The sequence below is a fragment of the Tursiops truncatus genome, chromosome 8, assembly GCF_011762595.2.
Source record: "Tursiops truncatus isolate mTurTru1 chromosome 8, mTurTru1.mat.Y, whole genome shotgun sequence".
Lineage (NCBI taxonomy): Eukaryota > Metazoa > Chordata > Mammalia > Artiodactyla > Delphinidae > Tursiops > Tursiops truncatus.
This window is the reverse complement of record NC_047041.1, coordinates 101,602,759-101,620,094: the sequence shown is the minus strand read 5'-3', so window position 1 is coordinate 101,620,094 and position 17,336 is coordinate 101,602,759. Positions and strand designations below refer to the sequence as shown.

Here is a 17,336-nt window from a genome sequence, read left to right as displayed (position 1 = left end):
ATCTTTTGTAGATTCTGCCAGTATTTTAATTGAGAATGCACTGAATCTGTAGAGAAATTTGGGGAGAACTGATGTCTTAACAATATTGAATCATCCAATCCATGAACCTGGTTGTTAGCCCAGTGGGTTAACCCAGTCCTCAGCCTTGTCATCCTGTGGCTGCTGCAATTGCCCATACATACTTATCAATAGGCATTGTCAGTGAATCTCTTGATTTCCAGATATATTTCCGCTGTCCTCCTTGTGAAACAGAATCCTACCTCCTCATTATAATCAGACTTTGTTACTTCTGCCAGTGTGGATTTTGTTACTTCCGTCACCAGGGAAGCCCCCATTATCTCTTAATATATTACCTCTCCTCCATGCTTTCCATATGTTCTTTCTGTGACTTATTAATAAAATGATTAGATAAAGCACAAGGAAAAAATACTTGCAAGACAAATACCTGAAAAACTACTTATATCCAGAATATATAAAGAACCCCTGGGCTTCCCTGGTGGCACAGTGGTTAAGAATCTGCCTGCCAATGCAGGGGACATGGGTTTGAGCCCTGGTCCGGGAAGATCCCACATGCCATGGAGCAACTAAGCCCGTGTGCCACTACTGAGCCCACGTGCCGCAACTACTGAAGCCTGTGCACCTAGAGCCTGTGCTCTGCAACAAGAGAAGCCACCGCAATGTGAAGCCCATGCACCACAATGGAGTAGCCCCCGCTTGCTGCAACTAGAGAAAGCCTGCGCACAGCAACAAAGACCCAACGCAGCCAAAAATAAATAAAATAAATTTTTAAAAATTTGATCAGCGTGATAAAAACTCTCAGAAAAGTAGGAATAGAAAGGAACTTCTTCAACCTGATTAAAGGCATCTAGAGGAAAAACCTGCAGCAAACATGATACTAATAGTGAAAAAGAATGCTTTCCTCCCAAGATCTGGAAAAAAGGTGAGGATGTCCATTGCTACCACTTTAAATCAAACTCGTACTGGAAGTTCCAGCCAGTACAATAAAGTAAAAAAAAAAAAGAAAAAAGAAAAGAAATTAAAAGGTATCCAGCTATCTGAATTGGAAAGCAAAAAGCAAAGCTGCCTTTATTATAAACAACATGATCATCTATGTAGAAAATCCTAAGAAATTTACCCTCTACTCAAAAAAAAAAAAAAAGCTACAAGAACTAAAATGGGAGTTTGGCAAGGTTGCAATATTCAACAATAAATTATATTTCTATATACTAGCAACAATCATAAATTTAAAAACATTTAAAATACCATAACATATTGAATACTTAGGGATAAATTTGACAAAAGATGTGCAAGACCTATACACTGAAAACTACAAAACAAAATGCATAAATAAATTAAAGAAAACCTAAATAAGGGTAGAGATATACCTGAGATCATGGACGGAGAGACTTGATATTAAGATGTCAATGCTCCCCCAATTGTAGAAACTAACAAGCTGTATCTTAACATTTATAAGAAAATGGAAAGGATTGAAAAAAAAAAAGAAGAGGAAAGTTGAAGGATTACAGTACCTGATTTCAAGATATATTTTAATGCTACAGTAATTGAGACTTTGTGGTATTGGCGTAAAGATAAACATATAGATACATGCAACAGAATAAAGAGTCCAGAAGTATACCCATGTATATATGGTCAGTTGGTTTTCAACCAAGGTGTCAAAGTAATTCAATGGAGAAAGGATAATTTTTTCAACAAGTGGTGTTGAAACAATTCAATAACTGTATGAAAAACAGGGAAAAAAGAAAAAGAAAGAAGCATTCCCATACTTCATACTATCTACAAAAGTTAACTCGAAATGGATTATTTAAAAAAAAAAAAATGGGACTTTCCTGGCGGTCCATTGGTTAAGACTCTGCACTTCCAAAACAGGGGGCATGGGTTCCATCCCTCTTCGTGGAACTAAGATGCCACATGCTGCGCAGGGCAGCCAAAAAAGAAAAAAGAAAAAGAAATAGATAGACCTAAATGTAAGAGCCAAAACTGTAAAGCTTCTAGAAAAAAAAAATTGGAGAAAATCACAGTGGCCTTGGGTTTGACAAAGATTTCTTTCTTTTTAAAAAAAAAATTATTGAAGTGTATTTGCATACAATATTATATTAGTTTCAGGTGTACAACATAGTGATTTGATATTTTTATAGAATACACATTATACAAAGTTATTATAAAATGTTGACTATTTTCTGCGCTGTACATTACAGCCTTGTGTCTTATTTATTTTATAACTGCCAGTTTGTACTTCCTAATCCCCTTCACTTATTTTGACCCTCTTCCCACCACTCTCCCCTCTAGTAGCCACTGGGTTTGTTCTCTGTATCTGTAAATCTGTGTCTGTTTTGTCATATTTATTCATTTGTTCTATTTTTTAGATTCTACATATAAGTGAAAACATACAGTATTTGTCTTTGTCTGACCTATTTCGCTAAGCATAATACCCTCCAGGTCCATCAATGTTGTTGCAAATAGTAAGATTTCATTCCTTTTTATGGCTGAGTAATATTCCATTATATGTCACATCTTTATCCATTCATCTCTAGATGGGCTCAGATTTCTTAAACATGACACAAAAGGTAAGAAGTACAAAAGAAAAAAAATGGGCTTCAGCAAAATGAAAATGTTTTATTCTGCAACTAATACTATTTTGAAAATGAAAAGGCAAGACACAGACTGGGAGAAAATATTTGCAAAGCATACACTCAACAAAGGACTTGTATTTAGACTATAGAAAACCACGTATAACCCAATTTTTTAAAAAAGGCAAACATCTGAATAATGCTTCACTAGATAAGATATATGGATAGCAAATAAGCATATGAAAAGATTCTCGAAAAACCTCTGGTAAGACTTCTACAGAGAAATAGAAAGTACAAATAAATAGCATAATGAATGAAAAGGGACACATAACTATAGTTACAGCACATATGAAAAAGATAAGAAAACTGTCATCAACCTCATGCCAATAGGTTTGAAAACTTAGGTAAAATAAATTCCAAGAAAAACACAACTTTTCAAAATTAACTCCGGAAAAGTGGAATAGTCCTATGAATACGAAATATTCCAATATATTAAAGAAACTGAAATAGTAGTTTAAAATTTTCCCACAAAGAAGTTATTTTTTAAAGAAATCCTTATATGGAGATATACGTAATTCTGTATTTATGAGTCAATATAATGATTGTTTTAAAATACTCTCCCACCCCCCAAAAAATGGGAGAGAGATGAAACAAAAATAGCAAAGCTGATAACTTATGTAAGCTGAAGGATGGCTATATGGGGGTTAATTACACCATTCTCTCTAATATTGAGTGTGTCTGAAAATGTTCATAATGAAAGGTTAAAATAAATAAATAAAATCTTTTGCAGAGAAATCAACAGCCACAGTCAATTTTACTGGTGAGTTTTACCAATCTTGCAAGTAATATATCATTCCAAATTTACATAGACTCTTCTGGGGAATAGAAAAGGGGGGATTTTTCCTCAAGTCATTCTATGAGGCTGGTACAACTTTCATACCAAAATTAGGCAAGGCCAGGGGGATGGGGAAGAAAAGGAAAACTACAGCCATTTTATTTACAAATACAGTTGTAAAATTTCCTCCTAAAATATCAGTGAATCAAATTCTACAATGTAACACACTGTGACCAAGTTAGGTTTATCCCAAGAATACAGGACGGTTTACTATTAGGAAATCTACGTCATACTTGGCATTAACAGATAAAGAAGAATCTTCTCCATAAATACAGGAAAAGCATTTGATAAAAAATCAACACCCAGGGAATTCCCTGGCAGGCCAGTGGTTGGGACTCAGCTCTTTCACTGCTGGGGCCAGTTTCAATCCCTGGTAGTGGAAATAAGATCTCGCAAGCCTCACGGTGCAGCCAAAAAAAAAAAAAAAAAATCAACACCCATTTATCATAAATGCAGTAAACTAGAACTAGAAAGGAGCGTCCTTAACTTGGTAATAGATATGTACCAAAACAAACAAAACAAAAACAAAACTGAATGTAACCTAAGGACAAGAACTGTAAAAATATACTCTGTATTTAATCACATTATTGGTGGTAGAGTTGGTATCATTATTCTGAGTGTTTTGTGTATAGTATGAGACAGACCAAATGAGTAATTGTCTGGTATCACTGAGAGATTTGTTTTTATTGTAGTAAAATATACGTAATATAAAATTTACCTTTTTTTTTTTTTTTTTTTTTTTTGCGGTACGCGGGCCTCTCACTGTTGTGGCCTCTCCTGTTGAGGAGCACAGGCTCCGGAGGCGCAGGCTCAGCGGCCATGGCTCACGGGCCCAGCCGCTCTGCGGCATGTGGGATCCTCCCGGACTGGTGCACAAACCCATGTCCCCTGCATGGGCAGGCTGACTCTCAACCACTGCGCCACCTGGGAAGGCCCAAAATTTACCATTTTAACCATGATTAAGTGTACAGTTCAGTGGCACTAAGTATATTTACTAACAATGTTGTGTTAGTTTCTGCTGTTCATTCTTTTTTAAGGCTGAATGATATGCCACTGTATGTATATACCACATTTTGTTTCTCTGTTCAAGGACATCTGGGTTGCTTCTACCTTTTGGCTATTGTGAATAATGCTGCTATGAACATTGAGTTCCTCTTTTCAATTGTTTTGTATATATACCCAGAGGTGGAATTGCTGGATCATATGGTAATTCTGTTTAATTTCTTGAGGATTACTCTTTTCCACGGCAGCTGCACCATTTTTCATTCCCATCAGTGATGTACAAAGAAACCACTTTCTCCACATCGTCGCCAACACTTGTTGTTTTGTTTTTCTGATAATAGCCATCCTAATGAGTATGAAGTAGGATTTCAGTGTGACTTTTCTTTGCATTTCCCAGATAGCTATTATGTTGAGCATCTTTTCATGTGCTTATTCGCCATTTTACATCTTCTTTGAAGAAATGTCCATTCAAGTCCATTGTTCATTTTTTATTTTTTATAAATTTATTTATTTTGGCTGCACTGGGTGTTCGTTGCTGCACTGGGGTTTTCTCTAGTTGCGGTGGGCAGGGGCCACTCTTCGTTGTGGTGGGCGGGCTTCTCATTGCAGTGGCTTCTCTTGTTGCGGACCAGGGGCTCTAGGCGTGCGGGCTTCAGTAGTTGTGGCTTGCTGGCTCTAGAGTGCAGACAGACTCAGTAATGCACAGGCTTAGTTGCTCCTCGGCATGTGGGATCTTCCCGGACCAGGGCTCAAGCCTGTGTCCCCTGCATTGGCAGGCGGATTCTTAACCACTGCATCACCAGGGAAGTCCCATTGCTCATTTTTTAAATTGGGTTGTTTGGTTTTTCTGATTGTTGAATTTTAGGAATTATTTATGTATTCTGGCCAAAGATGGAACAATTTGAAGTTCAATAAAAATTGTAATAGATTAAAGCACATCAAATATGCTTAAATCCATGCATTCATTAAGATATTTTTAAATGCTTACTAATCAATTTTAGAGGATGTTAAAGAACCAAGGCATTATTCTGAAAACTGATAAAGAGAAATTCTATACTCTAAAAAAATCATTTTTAGGTATATATCCAAGAAAATTCTGGATACATGTGTAACAGGAGACATTCACAGGAATGTTCTTAACAACACTGTTTATAATAGCAACAAACTGGAAACCCAAATGGCCATCCTCAGAATGAATAAATAAAAAACTGTGGTACATTTACAGAATAGTATACAGCAGTAAAAAACTGAATAAACTATGAAACAGACAAATATTAGTAAGGTGTTGAGTGAAATATGCAAATAACAAAGGACAACAAATAACATGATACTCTCGTCATGGAAGTTCAAAACTAAGCAAAACCAAACATGACATTGTGTAGGCATGTATACGTGAGTACAATATTTTTCTTAAATTTTTTTTTTCTTTAGAAAAATCAAAGGAATAACAAATACAGAATTCTGGATGATGGCATGCTAGACACAGGGATAAGGAGGGGATGAACAGGTGAGGACACGTGGGTAGATGTTAAGTCCTGTTGGTGCTCTATCCAGCCTCTTGAGTTTTGCAGTGGGTACACTGGAATTCAACATATTAATTTAAAAGTTAAAAGTTATACATGTATAAATTTTTAAAAGAGGATCATGCCAGGATCAATGATCATTGATCAATGATCATTAATCAAAGGTTATAGGTTTCCCTGGTGGCACAGTGGTTAAGAATCCACCTGCTAATGCAGGTGACAAGGGTTCGAGCCCTCGTCCGGGAAGATCCCACATGCCCTGGAACAACTAAGCCCGTGTGCCACAACTACTGAGCCTGCGCTCTAGAGCCCAAGAGCCACAACTACTGAGCCCAAGTGCTGCAACTACTGAAGCCTCGCACCTAGAGCCTGTGCTCTGCAACAAGAGAAGCCACTGCAATGAGAAGCCTGAGCACCGCAACAAAGAGTAGCCCCTGCTAGCCGCAACTAGAGAAAGCCCGCGCAGGAACGGAAGACCCAGCGCAGCCAAAAATAAATAAATAAATAAATAATTTTAAAAGGATTATAATTAATCCATTCTGTCGTCCTGACGTCTGCCTCCTCATAAAAAGTAAGGTGACTTTTCTAATCCGGGCAGCCACATGAGAAACTGAAATGAGTGGGAGGGGTGGTAACTGTTTTCACTTTTCTCTTCCTGTTTTTTTAGAGCCTGGGAAAGAAAGTCAGAATTTCCAATCTTTTCCAATTCCCACATGATTCCCTAATTTAGAACGAACTTAGAGAAAATAAAAAGTCTTCCTCCATCTGGGGAAGACTCTGCCGCCTGCCATGGAGCATCCTCACTCTGGGATGAGGAAGCCGCCTTGGGGGGTGGGGGGGCGCGGTGTTCCAGGCCCACCCTCACCCCGCTCGAACGTGCCTTGGGCTTGGCCTTGGGGGAGGCTGAGCTCTGCCCGGACCGCTGCACCCCTGGCGAGGAGTTACAGGACGTTTAATTAGTGGGAATGCTTTGGGAGACGGCTGGACCCCAGGAGGAAGCCCTGGGGAGACAGGGGGCGGGACGTGACCCTGAGGGTTCAAGCGGCCCCTGGGGGTCCCGGACCTTCTAAAACAGAGGCGGCAGGTTGCAGAGACGAGGCTCCAGAGATTTACCTCTGGGTGCCCCCTGCCCTCCCATTGCCCCCGAGGGCCGGCAGTGTGGGTGATCTTAAACAGATGAGCCTGGGCCCGGCTCGCCTGTGGGAGCGGACGCGGCGCGGAGCCTCGGGCCACCCTAGCGTGCAGCAGGATCCGCGAAGCCCACGATCCAAGCACTGCCAGGTGGAGAGGTCCGGGCATTTCCCTTTCCCCTCCTTGCAGCCAGATTGGGGAGGACGGGAAATTAAAAAGTGCTTCTGCGGCAACAACCACCGAGAAGCACTGAGCAGCACTTTTATCGACTAGGAAACCGTGAGGAGTTCAGCCACCTGGCCTTTGAGGGCAAAGCAGGCCCGAGACCTTCCCTGCGCAAGGCGGGCGGTCGAAGCCCGGCAGCCCTGGCTTTGCTCCAGACCCGGCTCGGGGTGACATCACCAAACTCCTCGGATCGGAGGAAGGGGGCCCCGAAATCCCCTAAAAACATTGTGAGTAATCGCCGGCCCCGCCCTCCAGGCGGGGCCCGAACTCGGGGACGAGCCGAGCCGCCCCGCCAGCCCCGGGAGCGGGCCCCAAGCGAGCAGCCTCTCGGTGCCCCGCGCAGCGCGCACTGGCTCCCGGTCCACAACAGCGTCGCCACGCACAGCCTCCCGGTCCTCCGCGTGGCGCTCACTCGCCCCTTACCCTCGCGAGGGGCGGCGGGGGCGGCGGCGGCGGCGACCCAGCGCGCAAGCGCGGTCGGATTCCCGGCAGTGACGCGGCGGCGGGCGCGCGCAGCGCATTTCCGCCTCTGGCGAATGGCTCTGCTGTAGCGCGCGCCGCGGGCCCAGCTGCGACCCCGGCCCCGCCCCCGGGACCCCGGCCATGGACGGTGAGGGCGACCTCTGACCCCGCGGGGTGGCGGCGCTGGGGCCGCCGGGACCGCGGCGGGAGCCCCTGCGTCGCCTTCCGACCCTTCCTACGCCGATGGGCGCTGCGCAGGGAGCGGCCGGCCGGATGGTGGCGCGGGGCGGGGTTGGGCGTTCGGGGGTCTGACTCAGTTTCCCCTCTGGGTGTGGGGGGAGCGTTGACTCGGTTTCCCCCCGGGGTCCGGGGGGGCAGTTCCGACTTAGTTTCCTCGTTAGGGGAGAATGTATCTGACTCAGTTTCCTCTCGGGTTGGGGGGTGAGGGTGCCCTCCCTTGGTTTAACTTATGAAAATAGAAAAGACCCTGACTCAGTTTCCCCTGGTGGAGGGAGGCCCCATCCCCGGCTTCCCTCAGGAAGCAGGTGCTTCTGGCTCCTTTACCCCTGCCCCTTAGTTTCCCTGCAGGTTCCAGGTGTCAGGCCCCGACTCCGTGTCCCTGGGAAGGGGCCTGGCTCCATCTCCTCGCTGTGGGGAAGCAGGCCTTCCCTGGTGAGGACAGGATGTGGGCTTGTGCTGACCCTTGTCTCCCTCTCCTTTCAGACCTCTTTCCCCTCATCTTCCCCGCGGGTAAGTGGGCCATCCTTTCTCAGTGGGTTGGGACGAGCTCCCCAGGGCCAGGGGCAATGGGGTCAGCCGTCTGATGGGGGCTGGCCCGCGTGTCCCCCACAGAGCCGGCCCAGGCCTCCGGCCCCTATGTGGAGATCATCGAGCAGCCCAAGCAGCGGGGCATGCGCTTTCGCTACAAGTGTGAGGGCCGCTCAGCAGGCAGTATCCCAGGCGAGAGGAGCACAGATACCACCAAGACCCACCCTACCATCAAGGTCAGCACAGCGCCGGGTGGGGGACATTGAGTCAGTATGGGAGGGACTTGCGTTCAGGCCCACACAGTCTGTGTCTGGGAGGTGAGCCTGGAATTTCTGAGCCTCTAGGGTTCTCTCTGTACTTTGGACAGATCAATGGTTACACGGGGCCAGGGACAGTCCGCATCTCCCTGGTGACCAAGGACCCCCCTCACCGGCCTCACCCCCATGAGCTTGTGGGGAAAGACTGCCGGGATGGCTTCTATGAGGCTGAGCTCTGCCCGGACCGCTGCATCCACAGGTGAGCTTGGCATGGGTGGCAGGGGTGGTGGTGAGGCGGAAGGCGGAGAGGCGGGGCAGTTGTGTAGCTGTTACAGTGTTACTCCTTTCTGGAGGGAGGACAGAATTCCTCACTCCTTGCTCTGTCCCCAGCTCTGCAAGCAGATTCTTTTGTCTTGAAATTGTCTGTGTCTCCTCTCTCAAACGGAGAGGAGCTCCTTGTGAGCTCCATGGAAAAGGAATGGGTCCCTGCTCACCTCTGAACCCCTAACCCCTGTGGCTGGAAAGGCGAGTCGCTCAGTGTCACATCTCTCATAGCGAGAAAGAAAACCACTGAACCACCGGTCTCCCCTGAAGCTTACATACTAGTTGACAGAGGCAGGCCATAAATAAATATACAAATAACTAAACAAGATACTGTTAGGGAGTCACCATTTCAGTGATGGAAGTAAAGCAGTAATAGTTTGGAAGAAGAGCCTGAGGTGGGGGAGGCGAAGGAGCCGGTCTCATTTCTTTGGATTGGGAGGTCAGAAGGGCCTCTCGCAGGTAAGACCTAAATGTGGGAAAGCAGAGAAGCACCGAAGGAACACGCCCAGCAGAATGAACGGGTGCAAAAGCCTTTGAAGTGGGAATGAGTTTCATGTGTTTGGAGAAGGGAAAGAAGCCCCTGTGGCAGAGGGTAGGGAGCCAGCAGGGACTGCCACAGGGGCCAGGTGCCAGGGCACAGGGCCTTGTCAGCCAGAGTAGGGAGTGGCTTTCACGGTGGCATGGTTGGGGACCATTCAAGGGGCTTAAGCACGAAGTGCTCACCTGGCGAGTGGGTGGGGGAGAACGGGCAGAGTGGGCAAGGCAGGAGGGCCCATGCTCTTCTGGAGACAGTGGGACTGATGCCCGGGGGGGCCTCAGCTTCCAGAACCTGGGGATCCAGTGTGTAAAGAAGCGGGACCTGGAGCAGGCCATCAGTCAGCGCATCCAGACCAACAACAACCCCTTCCAAGGTGAGGGCGGCGGCGGCAAAGGCCTGGACCTGCCTGGAGCACCTCCAGCCTCTGTCGCCCCGAGGCCACCTTCCCCTCATCTGTCCCTCGCTGGCCAAGACCCACAGTACAGATGGAATCTTGCTGTTTACCACTGGGGAAAGAGACCCGGAGAGGGGACATAGGGAACGTGGCATCCAGGGTCACAAGTGGAGTCAGTGATGGGTCTAGAACCTTCTCTTCCTCCTCTTCTAGGGCTCCTACCGTTTCACATGCCCTCAAACAGCCCTCCCAACCCAGAGCTCACCCCTGCACACACACACGTCCCGCTCCATCCCCTGCCCAGGCTCGCCTGACCATCTCTTTTTCTGGCAGTTCCCGTAGAAGAGCAGCGTGGGGACTACGACCTGAATGCTGTCCGGCTCTGCTTCCAGGTGACGGTGCGGGACCCGGCAGGCAGGCCCCTACGCCTGTCGCCTGCCCTCTCTCATCCCATCTTTGACAACCGTGAGTGGCCAGGGAGCTGCAGGCAGGGAGGAGGGGTGGACCTGTGAGGAGGAAGTGGGGGCGGGCACGGGGGCCTGCAGAAGTTGCTCTGGCTTCGTCCGGTCATCCAGCGGATTCGTCATCTCCTCTGTGCCCAGAACTGTGCTGGCTGGAGAGACGAGGCAAAGAAGACCCAGAGCTGCCCTCGAGGTGCAGCTTCCAGGCTGGCAGGGAGTCAGATGGGAGACAGGCATTTCCAATACGTGATAAGAGGGTGGTATGCCCAGAACTGTACTAATGACTCCAGGAAATGAACTCCCAGAAATGAGATAATGTTAGAGAGTAATAATTCAATGATGAAAGCTCACAGGAAGTTCACAGATGAATGGGGCCGACGTAGATCAACTGCAGTCTTTAATTAAGTAGCCAGCAGGATGAGTGAAAATAAAAGGCCTTTGGAGCCCCGAGGCCCAGAAACCAGGATGAACCGGGGGGTCAGGGGGGAAGGGTTCATTGCCAGGGTGGGTATGAATGGGCCTTGAAGATTGCTTGGGTCAGGTGGAGAAAGAGGAGTTGTGATCCCCTTGGTTCACATTGGACTGTGAGCTCCGTGGGGGCAGAGACGTTTAGGTTTTGTGCGTGGTTGTATTCTTCAGGCCTAGAACAGAGCTGGGGACAGAGTAGGTGCTAGTAGATAAACAGTTGCTGAATTGGTTGGGGTGAGGAGCCAGTGGGAATGGTCGGACCTTGGCTGCAGAGGTACAGTCAGCAAGCTCTGGACAGCCTAGGCTCTGGGCTGGGCAGGAGCCTTGCATTTCCTGCAGGTCAGCCCAGGAGACCTCCGGTGGTTCAGGGCTTCCTTCCTTATTCCCACACCCTCAGGCGCCCCCAACACTGCCGAGCTCAAGATCTGCCGAGTGAATCGGAACTCCGGGAGCTGCCTTGGGGGGGATGAGATCTTCCTGCTGTGTGACAAGGTGCAGAAAGGTACATACCTGGGAGGAGGGCTGTGCTCTTTGGATCAGGAGGTGAAGGGCAGGGCTGAGCAGACATGGGGTGAGTGTCAGGGGACTGGTGTAGACACTCCCCCAACACCTTGGGGACAGTAGGGCGATGTATGTCCAGAGATAAGTAGCAGCAATTGTAGGGGGTGGCGGGCTGGGTGAGCTGAGCGCGGTGACCCACGAAGCCACCCCATCTCTGGCAGAGGATATCGAGGTGTATTTCACGGGACCAGGCTGGGAGGCCCGAGGCTCCTTTTCACAAGCTGATGTGCACCGGCAAGTGGCCATTGTGTTCCGGACGCCCCCCTATGCGGACCCCAGCCTGCAGGCCCCCGTGCGCGTCTCCATGCAGCTGCGGCGGCCTTCCGATCGGGAGCTCAGCGAACCCATGGAATTCCAGTACTTGCCAGACACAGGTACCCAGCTGGGGAGGGTAGCAGCAGGGCTGTTGGGCTCCAGCCAATGGGAGTGAGGCCAGGCCTGGATGTGGCAGCTGTAGGTGAGGGTCAGAAGCTGGAGTCGGGCGGGGATTTACACAGTAATCAGATTATCTTTCTTGCCTCATTTAATAGTAACGATACCCAAGACTTACTGAGCTCTTATTACGGGCATGGCCCTATTCCAGGCATATCAGCGAATTACCTGATTTTATTCTCTAATGAACCTTTTGAGGTGGGAGTGAGCATCTAACCTGCCTGAGGTCACATACTCAGTGAGTCGGCAGACGCAGACCTCATTTGAACCCAAGCCATCTGGCTCCAGGGTCCTGTTGCCACACCGGATCTCTCTTATCACTACCACACAGCCATGGTTTGGTCAAGGCTTTCGGGTATCTGATCAAATAGGAATAGCTGGAGTGATCCTTTATTCAAAGTCCATCATCCAGCCTGAGAGTGTTTCCTGCCCTGGGAACTGTCTAATAGAGTCTAGAAAACAACCCCCAAAACGGCCATCAGTTCATTCCACACATAATCACTGAATGTCCACTTGGTGCCAGGGCCTGTGCCAGGTAATCTGAATACAAAAATGAATGAGACATGTGCCCTGCTCTTTGGAAACTCAGGCACATGAGGAGGACACGCATGCAAAACAGAGCCTTAAGTTACAGAGTAACGTGCGAAATGGAGGTGTGTGCAAAATACCATGGGAGCTGGAGCCGGCTGCCTGGAGGAGTTGCCATTTGAGTTGGAGAAAGACCCAGAAGTGCATTTTCTAGGCAGGTGGCGCAGCATCTGGAAGGGCACGGGTGTAGGAGGGTGCCCGACACAGCACATCTGGGGACAGCTTCAAGGGGGGAGCTGATGTGGGCGGTGAGCAGGCCCCGGCAGGAGGGCTGGTTTTCTTTGTTTGTTTTGTTTTGTTTTTGGCTGTGCCACGTGGCATGTGGGATCTTAGTTCCCGACCAGGGATCAAACCCTTGCCCCCTGCAGTGGAGGTGCAGAGTCTTAACCACTGGATTGCCAGGGAAGCCCCAGAAGGGCCTTGAAGGTTGGACTCTAGGCATTCATCCACGGTTGCATCCTAAGGCAGTGGGGAGCCACCAAAGGTTTCTGAGCAGAGAAGTGACACGAGCAGATCTGGAAGCTCGCTTTGGCAGCAGCGTGCAGAGGATCTGAGACGGGAGACTCGGGGTGGGGAGGCCATTTTGGAAGACGTTTTGGTCATCCTGGGAGAGGAGGCGCCATGTGAACCTTGCAGAGGGAGTGCAAAGCGAGCCGGTCTCACCTACTGCTGGCCTCCTCGGGGACTCTCAGCCCCACGGGCCCTTTGCGTACAACACACAGCAAGCCCAGTCCCCCTCGGGACCAGTGTTCTAGCTGTTGCGTCTGCTTGGAATGCTCGGCCCCCAGATCTTCACGCGATGGGCTCACACCAGTGCTTCCCTGGACACCTTTAAACTAGATTCCTTGATCTTCTGGTGGTGTTACATCACCCTGTGCCTCTCCCTCAGAGCTCCTATCACTTGTATGTGGTTGTGTCTTCGCCCCTTTGTCATCAGGATGTCAACTTTGGGAGCAGGAACCTTGTCTGCTTACTCAGGGCCATATCCCAGTGGCTCAAACGGAGGCTGACACGCAGTAGGTGCTTGGTAAATATGTGTCTAGGGGCTGAATGGTAGGGAGTGAGAAAGAGGAAGATGCTGAGGATGTGTCCAAGGTTTGGGGACAGGGCAGAGAGGTAGGGAGGGAACACAGAAGGAGAAAGAACCAGAACCAGGTGTCTGAGGTGAGATGGTGAGGTTGGCTTTGGACTGTTGGCGTTGATTCCTCTGGGGTTATCCAAGTGCAGCAGTAGTTAGAAAGTTCTGAAAGCTTCAGACTGAACTCTGAAACCATCAGAGAGAAGATTAAGAATCTGTTGAAGTCTTAAGCTGGTCTGTCATGCCTGGGCTGCCCCAGAGAGCAGAGGGCACAGTGCCAGGCCTGATCAAGGCTGGAGGGGAACAGGGATGTCAGCTGTGCCCCTGACTTGGGAGTACCTGTGTGGCCTTCAGAGGGCAGATTGAGCTAACAGAGGTCTTCTCACAAAGCCATGGCATTCTTAAAATTGTTTTGTTTTGTTTTGGCGGCATTGGGTCTTCGTTGCTGCGTGCGGGCTTTCTCTAGTTGCAGCGAGCAGGGGCTACTTTTTTTTTTGCGGTACGCAGGCCTCTCTCACTGTTGTGATCTCTCCCGTTGCGGAGCACAGGCTCCAGACGCGCAGCCTCAGTGGCCATGGCTCATGGGCCCAGCCGCTCCGTGGCATGTGGGATCTTCCCGGACCAGGGCACGAACCCGCGTCCCCTGCATCAGCAGGCGGACTCAACCACTGCGCCACCAGGGAAGCCCGGGGCTACTCTTCATTGCAGTGCGCGGGCTTCTCACTGTGGTGGCTTCTCTTGTTGCGGAGCACAGGCTCTAGGCAGCACGCTGGCTTCAGTAGTTGTGGCACATGGGTTCAGTAGTTGTGGCTCACAGGCTCTAGAGCACAGGCTCAGTAGTTGTGGGGCACACACTTAGTTGCTCCGCAGCACGTGGGATCTTCCCGGACCTGGGATCAAACCCGTGTCCCCTGCATTGGCAGGCGGGTTCTTAACCACTGCGCCGCCAGGGAAGTCCCCATTCTTACAATTGTTGAGTGTCACAGAGTCACACAGCTCTTCTCATTGGCTGAGAAGGTTTGGAGAAAGGGTCTTCGGGAAGTTTGTCCCGTCACCTACCTCCCAAGGGTCCTTTGAGAGCTTTGGGGGTCCAACTGGGGAGAGTAAGACCCGCTTTTCTCCACTACTTTCCCAGATGATCGTCACCGGATTGAGGAGAAACGCAAAAGAACGTATGAGACCTTTAAGAGCATCATGAAAAAGAGCCCTTTCAATGGTAAGAGGGGCAGTGGGAGAATTAGAGAGAAGGCGGGGGAAGGGGGACCTTGGGCTCCATGAACTGACCCAGACTTCGCCTCACAGGACCCACCGACCACCGGCCTCCGACCCGGCGCATCGCTGTGCCTTCCCGCAGCTCAACTTCCGTCCCCAAGCCACGTAAGGATTTCCTTAAGGTTGCCCCACCAGAACTATAGGCTCAAATCTGTTCAGTGCGTGGTTTAGACCCATTCTGGGAGGGAGATGAGCAGTCAGTCTCAGCAGCAGACGTCTGAAGGCTGCTCTCTGTTGGGCTCCTGTTTCTCAGGGCCTGAGGCCTAGTTGCCTGTGTCACAGCCATCAGGGAAGCGGTGAAGATGCAGATTCCTGGGCCCCTAACAGACCTGTGGAATCAGAGGCTCTGGAGGTGTGGCCCTGGAACCAGCAACCTCTTGGGGATGAGAACCCCTATGCCAGTTAAACCCCACGTTGGAGACCTTGAGATACAGAAGTTTCAAAAATGCACAGTCTCTGCCCCCAGCTCTCCACTGAAGTGGGGCAACAAGAAAAACACCTCTGAAGTAGCAAAACGTGGCTCAAAGAAGAACGACGACCCCCTGCTTACTGGGTGTTGCTGGGGCCCAGGCCCACTTAGGGCTTGGTCTTTCAGCTGTATGAGGAGGTTGCGCCAGCTCTGACAGCGTCCCTTCCTCTGAAAGGCTGTGAGAGTTTTGTGGGCTAGGGTAGACAGGGAACCTCCAAGGAGTTGCGGCTAGAGCTGGACCTTACAGGCGAGGGCAGATTGCATTAAGAGGAGGGTGCTAGGGTGCTGGCCGTGACCGCACAGAGAAGGACTGACCTAAGCAGTCTTGACAGCAGCTGGGGTCCAGAGGCTGGGGTGGGCCTCTGAGGCTTTCTGTGACCCCTGCCTCTCTGTTTCTCTTTCCAGCTCCCCAGCCCTATCCCTTTACACCATCTCTCAGCACCATCAACTTTGAGGAGTTCTCCCCCATGGTCTTTCCTTCTGGGCAGATCCCAAGCCAGACCTCGGCCTTGGCACCGGCCCCTGCCCTAGTCCTGGCCCAGGCCCCAGCCCCTGCCCCAGCCATGGCATCAGCCCTGGCCCAGGCCCCAGCCCCTGGCCCCGTCCTAGCCCCAGGCCTTGCTCAGGCTGTGACCCCACCTGCCCCCAAGACTAACCCGGCTGGGGAAGGGACACTGACAGAGGCTCTGCTGCAGCTGCAGTTTGACGCTGATGAAGACCTGGGGGCCCTGCTCGGCAATAGCACAGATCCAGCCGTGTTCACAGACCTGGCATCCGTCGACAACTCTGAGTTTCAGCAGCTGCTGAACCAGGGTGTACCCATGGCCCCCCATACAGCTGAGCCCATGCTGATGGAGTACCCTGAGGCTATAACTCGTCTGGTGACAGGGTCCCAGAGGCCCCCTGACCCAGCTCCCACTCCCCTGGGAGCCTCTGGCCTCACCAACGGCCTCCTCTCAGGGGATGAAGACTTCTCCTCCATTGCGGACATGGACTTCTCAGCCCTTCTGAGTCAGATCAGCTCCTAAAGGGCAGGGACCTGCCCTGCCCTGCCCAGAGCACTGGGTTGCAAGCCCTCCCAAAGCAAGCACTTACGGATTCTGGGGGGGGGGGGGGTGTTCTCCAGCTGCCCCCTACTTCTTTGGGTGATGTCTTTCTGGGGAGGGGGGTGCATTTTATTCTTCTATTGGCAGTAGCTGTCTCTCTCTTTTTGGAGGTGCTTAAGCAGAAGCATTAACTTCTCTGGAAAGGGGAGAGCTGGGAAAACTCAAACTCTTCCTTCCCTTATCCTGATATTCAGCTCCAGTCTCTATAGGGAATTTTGGGGTCCCTCAACCCCACCCTCCAGCTTCTAGTACTCTCCTAGAGAGAGGGACAGGCTGGAGCTATGGCCTTTGAGGCCACAAAGCCTTATTACCAAGTGTCTGCCTCAAATCGTGGGTTCACTTACACCTTGAGCCAAAATAATGCCCCTGTTACCAGCCCCTGTGTGGTGCTGGCGTTCTTTGTGCCAAACCACCAGCATTTGAGGGGCTGGCCCTCCTACCCTGCAGAGGGCTCTGCCAGCTCTTTCCTTGCTGGGCTGTGGTTGAAGGGAACTGGTGGGATAGCACTGGCCTTCTCCAGGATCCAGGGAGGTTCTCTCTGAGACTGCTCTGTTCCCCCTTTTCTCAAGTGCCTTAGTAGTAGGGCGAGTTGTTTGGAGGGTCAGGGGGAGAGCAGGCTGACTGCTCTCCAGTCAAAAGGCTCAGTTTTTAGTGAAGAATCAAAGCGTTTATAGACTATTGCTTTTTCTACTCTGAACTAATAAATTCATTGCCAAGCTGGCCAGAGATTTGCCTTCTTTCAGCAAACAGCACACTCTTTGCTGGTCATTTCAGGCTGGACGTTGGTGATACAG

At 49.9% G+C, this 17,336-nt stretch overlaps 1 protein-coding gene across 4 annotated transcripts; it reads left to right on the top strand.

The window, feature by feature from the left end:
- The first annotated feature begins 7,459 nt into the window (after positions 1–7,459).
- Positions 7,460–17,263, top strand: RELA (RELA proto-oncogene, NF-kB subunit). Of its 4 annotated transcripts, none has more exons than XM_033861078.2 (11): positions 7,460–7,591; positions 8,550–8,576; positions 8,679–8,830; positions 8,962–9,110; positions 9,995–10,086; positions 10,441–10,572; positions 11,434–11,538; positions 11,759–11,971; positions 14,831–14,911; positions 14,998–15,072; positions 15,842–17,263. In XM_033861078.2, the coding sequence occupies exons 3-11, from the start codon at positions 8,738–8,740 to the stop codon at positions 16,462–16,464; spliced, it is 1,563 nt and encodes a 520-aa protein (XP_033716969.1). In that variant the 5' UTR covers positions 7,460–7,591; positions 8,550–8,576; positions 8,679–8,737; the 3' UTR covers positions 16,465–17,263. The 4 variants fall into 4 exon arrangements, with proteins under 4 accessions (XP_033716969.1, XP_033716968.1, XP_073665258.1 ...); XM_033861077.2 differs by lacking the exon at positions 7,460–7,591 and adding an exon at positions 7,660–7,974; XM_073809157.1 differs by lacking the exon at positions 7,460–7,591 and adding an exon at positions 8,084–8,102.
- The last annotated feature ends 73 nt before the right edge of the window (positions 17,264–17,336 follow it).